Source organism: Chelmon rostratus, chromosome 13 (assembly GCF_017976325.1).
Source record: "Chelmon rostratus isolate fCheRos1 chromosome 13, fCheRos1.pri, whole genome shotgun sequence".
In the NCBI taxonomy this organism is placed as follows: domain Eukaryota; kingdom Metazoa; phylum Chordata; class Actinopteri; order Chaetodontiformes; family Chaetodontidae; genus Chelmon; species Chelmon rostratus.
Genome location: NC_055670.1, coordinates 3,487,496 through 3,495,157, shown reverse-complemented (window position 1 = coordinate 3,495,157; position 7,662 = coordinate 3,487,496). Strand labels below are relative to the sequence as shown.

At 38.3% G+C, this 7,662-nt stretch overlaps 1 protein-coding gene across 1 annotated transcript; it reads left to right on the top strand.

Annotated features, from left to right (window-relative positions):
- Nucleotides 1–2,703: 2,703 nt before the first annotated feature.
- Nucleotides 2,704–7,129, top strand: cd28 (CD28 molecule). The gene is made up of 5 exons (XM_041951329.1): nt 2,704–2,946; nt 4,249–4,493; nt 5,716–5,872; nt 5,978–6,138; nt 6,525–7,129. Exons 1-5 carry the CDS (start codon nt 2,874–2,876, stop codon nt 6,624–6,626), a joined length of 738 nt encoding a protein of 245 aa, XP_041807263.1. The 5' UTR covers nt 2,704–2,873; the 3' UTR covers nt 6,627–7,129.
- Nucleotides 7,130–7,662: the final 533 nt, after the last annotated feature.

Below are 7,662 nucleotides of genomic sequence, written 5' to 3'. Positions count from 1 at the left end.
CATCCCAGATATGTCATGTGACATTACTGTGGCGTGGCCCCTTTCCTTTCTTTAAGTATTTAAAAGGAAGATAATGTGACTTCAAGTTATATTTTCATGTTGGTCACAACCTGTTGATGAATCCATGACATTTGTCATCTACAATGAGTGACTGTGGTTGAGTGGCAGTTGTTTCTACTGTACATCCCACTCAAAGCATTGTGTAATCACTCTGCTCCTACACAGCTTCTCTGCTCCTGCCGAGGGAACATCACATTCTGCTTGATTGCAATTGTGGGGAAGGATGCCCTTCAGTGGTGTATTAGGCCATTAGACAGGCAAGGAGGGAGGAATATTGATTTAGATTTGCTCTCAGGACTATTGCTAAAGCAAAGACATATCTGTTTGTGTTGGAAATGTTTGAACTCAAACAGAATTACTGCCTCACAGTTGTATCCTGTATGCTACATTTGTGTCTATGTCTGTCCAGAGTCATATACTATAAGTAGTGAAGGACTTTAGTTGAAGGTATTAACTGCATTTTTTGGTGAACTGGAAGTTGTCACTATATTGGCATGTAAGCTTCCAGTGAATAATTTTCTTGTGAGAAACATGCAGTCTTCACTTAGAGACTATTTTTACAGAGGAGTATAGGTGACCAATAGAGAGCAGCAGCAATCACCTGAAGCTCAATATGATGAATTATCAATCTTTGAATTGCAAAACCTGCATGCTTCACACACATCTTCAACCTGGCAGCACAGAAGATCATCACAAGAAGGTCACCACCGTTTAAAGGTGGACACCCAAGATTAACATCACCAATTCAGTATCTGACCAAATGTGAAACATGGTCACATTCTGCCCCTCTGTTCCTGAGTTTTGGTGCTGATTAATGATCAAAAAAGTGTTTGTGGAGAACATTGGGATCACACTGAAGATGACCTTTGAACGTTGACCGTGGATATAAAATTGTAATTTCATTTTATCCTATGAGACATTTTTGTCATAATAAGTGTATGATTTTTTGAGTTATGGTCAAAAATGTGTTTTTTGTTGTCACAGTGATGTTCGATCACTAAAGTCTAATAAGCTAATCAAGTTCATCCTTGAGTCCAGCTGAATGTTTGCACCAAATTTGAAAAATTCCACGGAGGCATTCCTGAGATATCATCAAGAGTGGGATGTGGAAAAACCTGAAAAAACAAAAAAATCTTCAGCTTCAGAGTTTTAGCAGGAGAGACTCCTGACTCTGAGTTTCTGTCTCAACTTAAATGCATACAGTATATTCTATATTTGCTAAAACTGCAAGAATAAAGTGGTGTGCTGTGGTGGAATCATCACTGTGCAGCCTTTGGGAGGATTGTGCATGATTCACAAACACTTTCAAAGTTTAATACATACGAAAGGCAACAATTGTTAGTACAAAAAACTATTGTAGTTGTTCTGTCAAAACCCCTTAAAATAAAAATGAATCTTATTACATACTCACGTCTTCCATTGTATTTTCCGCAGTAATCTAGATCTTGCAAAATTCATAGTTGGGTGATCGACAGAAATTTAAAGTAAATTTCAAACCTGCTAAATTTTCCACGTGAACAAGTCATTTGCATCTCAATACATGTCTTCCCACCCTACATGGTTAAAAGACATATCAACTGTCACTGTCAAAAATCTCTCTGGTCCTCTGGGTTCTTTTAATGAAGCAATAGGAGAAGATGTTGAGTCCCAAAAAATCAGTTTTATTCTAACATCAATAGAATGTGCAAGATTACAGAGCTCTGGGTCTCGACTTAGCCTTTCCCCGATCCACAACAGAGTTGGGTCAGTTCACGAAGTCTGACCCTCTACCTCTCCCTGACCCAGTATTTTTACAGACAGAACACGAGGAAATGCTGAAACAGTCGTTGGCTCCTCCTCGTTGCCGTCGGGCGCTCTCTCTCCTCTGCTTGGTCATCTTCAAGAATCCAACGTCAGCAACCTGTTTGCAAGGACAAATCTAGAGAGACAACCTTATCCCTGACGCCAACCTGTTCTATCTTAGGTCGCGGGCCCCAAGATGTCTCCCATGCCAGGCCTCTATCTCAAAACCTCCTGTTCTAGGTCACACTGGCCTTAGATATATTTTGCACACAAAGAATCACTCCACATCTAAATCACTTCTTTGAATAATAAAGGAAAAACTCAACATATCAGGATCCAACTATCATTAATGTAAGCATATGCATGTAATCTAACTATTAGCAGAATATATGTGTGTAATCAAACTTATCAAAGTATAGGAATATGACCCAAATATCCATCACAACCTATTTTAAGCAGTTCTTGTACCAGCAAATCTTCTCATTGTTGAAACATCTGAACAGGGCAAAAGAACAATACAAACACTCACAAGTTTGAATGAAAGATCTTGTGTGGATGGACATGGCAAAGTGATTTTCTTTTTGATTTATTGAATGTTTATCAGGTTTTTGCACATTTATTTCCTTTATGTGGCTTTAACTGTTTTATGACTCTGTACATACACAACAATGCACTATTAATGTTGAATTTTTCAGCTTTTTTCCACTGCGTCTTTCTTTTTTTTTTTTAAAAAAAGGGGCCATTAACACTGAGATGAACTACCTTATTAAAATCACTGAAATGCGCTCTTCTCAGCCTTCCTGCAGAACCGCAGCAGTTTAAATTTGCCGTCTGTCTTTACTGGCAGTCAGCATCATTTCCTGTGCTGATTTCCATGACAGCTGAGGGAAATACACCTCACACTATAAAGGAAAGTTCAACTGTTTTTGCTGTATTTTAATTCAATTTGTTCAGTGCGGTGTGAGGGTGTGAGCTTTTCGTGAAATCAAAGCGTCTGGGGCTTTCTGTGTAACTGTGAGAGACACTGTAGGATGTTCCTGGCTCACTGTATGATGGAATGGATTGTGCTGACTGTCCTCAGCCTTTGCCTGCCGGTGTGGAGTGGTGAGTATGAACAGACATGCTGATGTGATGATATTGATGTCCAGTACAGGGATTGGTAACACTTTTTACACAGTGTTGAATGCATGTTAAACAAACCATTATTCGCTAGTTTTGCTGGACCTCTATATACTCTGGGCCTCAGCCTAAGGTGACACTACTTCTTATCTTCAGCCTCACAGTCAGCTGAAGATGAACTATCCTTAGCCACAGCCTGATAAACACTGGAAGGGGTTACTTTCTAATGAAATCTCACAAACAATATGTGACAACAGGATTCATTCTTATTGTCTTATTTTGAGAGAAACACATTCGATGACAGTGCTGTACAAACACTATTGTCACACTGATGTGTTCTGTAGTGGAGCAGACCAGTTATATGACGGCAGCAGTCTCCTTTCTATAACCAGTTTTACGTGTAAAATGTAAGTGGATGTGTTGTCAATTAGAAATTCACTCCTTTTATTTTAATCAGAAAGCTAAGAATAGTGAATGATGTACGTAGACAGTAGACTCATACAGTACATTGGTTAAAGAATATAACATTTTGGGGAAAAAAAACTCTCACATGTACAGTAAATATGTAGCTGGAGCCAAGCAGCTTAGTTTAGTACAAAGACTGGAAACAGGGAGAAACAGCTTGCCCTGCTATTTTACTAGCAGTCGTATGGAAGAGTTGATATTATTTTTTTGTCTCTGTGTGTTGAGTGGAAAGACTAGCCAGAACCCGTTTACCTGGCTCGTTAGCTAGCTAGCCACTGGAGAGTATACACCTGGTTTTGTACTGGGAGCGTTTGTGAACCCTGCAGCTTCACCGTGAGGACGGGACTTCTGCAGAGCTGCTCTCTGCACTGTGTTTTGTTCTTTTAGATCTCCATGCTTTAAACATGGAGGAAGTGACATGTGGGTGTGGAGCGTTTCAGGATTTTGTAAGTTGCCTTTTACAGAGTAATAAAAAGTAATGTAAAAAGTAATTAAATTATTTCTGCTGTTAAATAATGAGTAAAGTCCAGTAATTGCATTTTTATAATATGCAATAATTGATTGATTATATATTTCAAGTAGCAGTCAAAAGACATTAACAGTTGATGAAAATGTTCCATTGCGCACCTCTGCCTGTAAACTTCAGAGTTGGCTATGAAAGGTTTGTTGCTTGCTCCTTCCCAGAAAGCAGCAGCTGTAGTAAGTTTGTTCTCCCTTAAGCTGCCATCAGCTATCATTCAGCACATAATCACAAGGTCAAAACTGGCAGGACACATACTAGTCTTAGCTGTTGCCGCCTAACCTTCCCTTTTTTTCTGCCAGCTGTGAAGGTGATCCAGCCCTATAGAGTGGTGAGCACCAACGGTACGGCACAAGTCCAGTGCTTCGTCCAACCCCAACCTTCCTACCACCAGATCCAAGTACACTACGACCAAAGCCTGCCAAGCCCTGGCCCTGAGGAGCTCCGTGTGACTCTGGTGAAAGGCCTCCACGGCACCCAGGCACTCTGCTCTTCTATCCCCAACTTCATAGGAGAGCCAGAGACAGGTGTGGAGAAAGAGGGAGAGGTAAGTTTGTGGATAGATGGATCTCAAATTAAACTAATCTAATATAACTTTAAAGGACTTGAATTCATATTTTCCTTGATCAGCTTTTTATTGCAACAGATGGTACACCTTTTTTGTCAAAGTTAAAACAATTTTGCATATTCCATTGGAGAGATTGTCCGTATTTGTGTTTTGGAAGTGGCCAAGACTCCGTAATAGAAACTTTTAGGTTACTTAACACTATGCGCTAATAAGTCTTTGTCAACTTTTGAATCAGAATCTGATGAAAGTTTGGTGGTTGCTTCTCCTGCCAGGCCACTGTCAATGAAATCTTTGTGTTGAACTGTAAATAAATAATACATGATGATGTTTTTCCCTGAACTTTACCTATGATTGTTGCTTATTTATTAATGAATATACCAAATACTTGGCATAATGAAACCTTGTTTTCACATGCAGACTCTATATCTCCCATAACTTTGACAGAACATGTGGAATGCTGTTATCTAATAAAATAGACACGATAATATGATCGAGCCATCACTTAATAATAATAATAGTAATAATAGCATATGGATAGGATTAGAAACATTTTCACTGGACTGGCTACTTGACCCCACCATGATAATAACAGACCCCAACAGTTTGAGATGAGATTTCTAAGAATAATCAATTAAACTTTTTATACAGTTTTGGCAAAATGAGAAAGGCTAAGTAGAACCAGTGTTACTGAAGTTTGGATCAATAGATCCACCCATCGGATTTGAAATATTTATGAATTAAGAGCAAAATGTAATGAAAAAAAAGTGAAAAATGCCTTTATCAGTAGGGTATAGCATTAAAAAGTCCAGGCACTCAAGTGGATGGTTAAGAATGAGTCTTTGATAATTATGAGCTACTACATTATAAAAATACAATAAAGCACATCAGTGCACATCCCTTTCCTTGACACAGACAAAGCTCAAACAACTGGATTTTTTCATGCCACATTCTATCCCTGGACGAGGGCTTGCATTTTCCCCCTTCCCCCTCCAAGAGCACCAGTGGGTGTAGGGAACACAGGAGGCATGACTGTTGTGAAAAATTGGTATTTTTGGCATCGTTTGAAAAAATTTCTATACAACCCATTTTGTAGTCTCCTTCCTGTTCTTGAAAATAATACAATCATATGTCATGACTCAAACTAACAAGAACATTTGCTAACTGTTGAAATGAAACTCAGGTTTGTTTTTGTGTTTTACAGGTGAAGTGCACTGCTGTGATGAGAGAGGGCGCTGTGGAGGTGACAGTGACTGGCCTGAAAGCTACAGACACAGATATGTATCGATGTGAGATAGAGATCTTTTACCCGCCACCTTTTCTACGGCTCACTGGCAACGGCACACTCATTCATGTCCTCGGTGAGATGTCCACACTGCATGTTGACCCACTGAGTTCACAATTCACACGTGTGTCTGTCCTCCTTTCAGTCTTACTTTCTCTTCATTCATTCCCTTTGTCCACAGAAAGCTCTGACTGTCCTGTGCAGGCAGCTCACAGACAGACTGCACGCCAGGGTGATGAAGAAGAGGATGATGATGTCGATGAGATGTCAAACGTCAGTGTTCCTGTGGGTGTACTGATGTTTCTGGTCATGTTTGTCCTCGTCATCATTACCGCCTTCCAGGTAACAGTATTAGTATTTAATTTTTATTCATGTTTTGACTGGGAATCAACATGTTTTTATTCTTTAACATGAGTAAATGTTGATCGCACAGTAATGAGTGTTTAGACTAGTTCCCAATTTGCAATTCTGTCTGCCACTAGGCACAATCTCACAAAAAAATGAAGACTGACTGGTGATCCAGTCTGGCTGGAACTGTTTCTGTCTGCTTTCATGCCTCCATTATAGATAATAAATAATACATAATAGATAATCAGCTCACACATTTTCTCCTAATGTTGTCTTCTACTCCCCCTCCACCCTGACGGCAGCCCATGCTGAGAACTAATAAAAGGTAATTGTCCTCAGTTGTTTACTGCATTAAAAAGTTGTGTGCTTTCCATTTGCAGATTCTCCAGTGTGAACGAGGGAAGAGGGAGGTTGTTATACCTGTGCCTGGTGTGCTTCACAAAGTGGATGCTACTGGATTTTCATGTGAAAACATTGCATGAAAAGCACACAACCATGTCTTCCCAGCCTCTCAAATGTCATCTTGGGGCCATCATGTCCAAATCAGCCTTGTATCTGCTGAGAAGCATTAGGAACCCATCGATTCTGAAGGGAGTTTGAGGATCAGTATGTGTCTTAAATATCACCTCTACTATGTTAGAGGGTTTTTTGTTTTTTTTTACCACAACTATAGAAAAACACCAAAATGACATTGAGTGTCTGTGTATATTTTACTTATTAAGTATAAAGATAATGTTTACATTGTTGTAAACAAAAACTTATATTAAAAAGCTAAAGCTTTTGTATAGAGTCGACTTGAGTTGTGGAGGCACCTGTGAGTGCTCATCCTAACTACAGCTAGCAAGGCTTGTAAAGCTAATACTGTGTACAAATTTGTTTGATTAAAAACTGAATCACTTGAATTGTATTGAAAGTTACAGTACAGTAGTATATTTTGTTGCCATTGCAATATTAAGCAAATATTCAAGTTGGATATTTGCTTAAAATAAAGCTTCTTGACTTTGAATTGTAGTGTTATGTATTACAGTTGATTATTTCTAAAATCATAAATACATCAGCTCAGGGATGAAGCTCCAAAATCCAATCCATTTTCTAACACATATAATACACTGATAACAAATAAATAAAAATGTTTCTATCTGTAAATCAAACAGATACAGAACAGACATATGTTTGTATATATATATAAACACACATGCATATAAATGCACGTGTATATATGTATATGTTTATGTATAAATATATATATATACACTTGTGTGTGCATATATATATACACATATATACGTATATATGTATATATGTAAATGAAATTCAAACTTGTAAATTTATTGTACTTTTTTGACATAACAGCAGTAGCAGACCCCTCTAATATATACTAATACTAGTACTATTACAAGTACTGCTACTAATAATAAATTTGAATACATTTATTTCTCAACATGTGTGTGAAATAAACCATGAATTGCTTTTGGAGAGTGGAATAGTGATTAAAGATACTTTCACCACCCATGTCGT

Coding starts and splice junctions, on each gene's coding strand:
- cd28 (XM_041951329.1), top strand. CDS start 2,874: ATGTTCCTGGCTCACTGTATGATGGAATGGATTGTGCTGACTGTCCTC. Junction 5,873..5,977: donor CACACTCATTCATGTCCTCG/GTGAGATGTCCA, acceptor CTTTGTCCACAG/AAAGCTCTGACTGTCCTGTG. Junction 6,139..6,524: donor TCATCATTACCGCCTTCCAG/GTAACAGTATTA, acceptor TTCCATTTGCAG/ATTCTCCAGTGTGAACGAGG.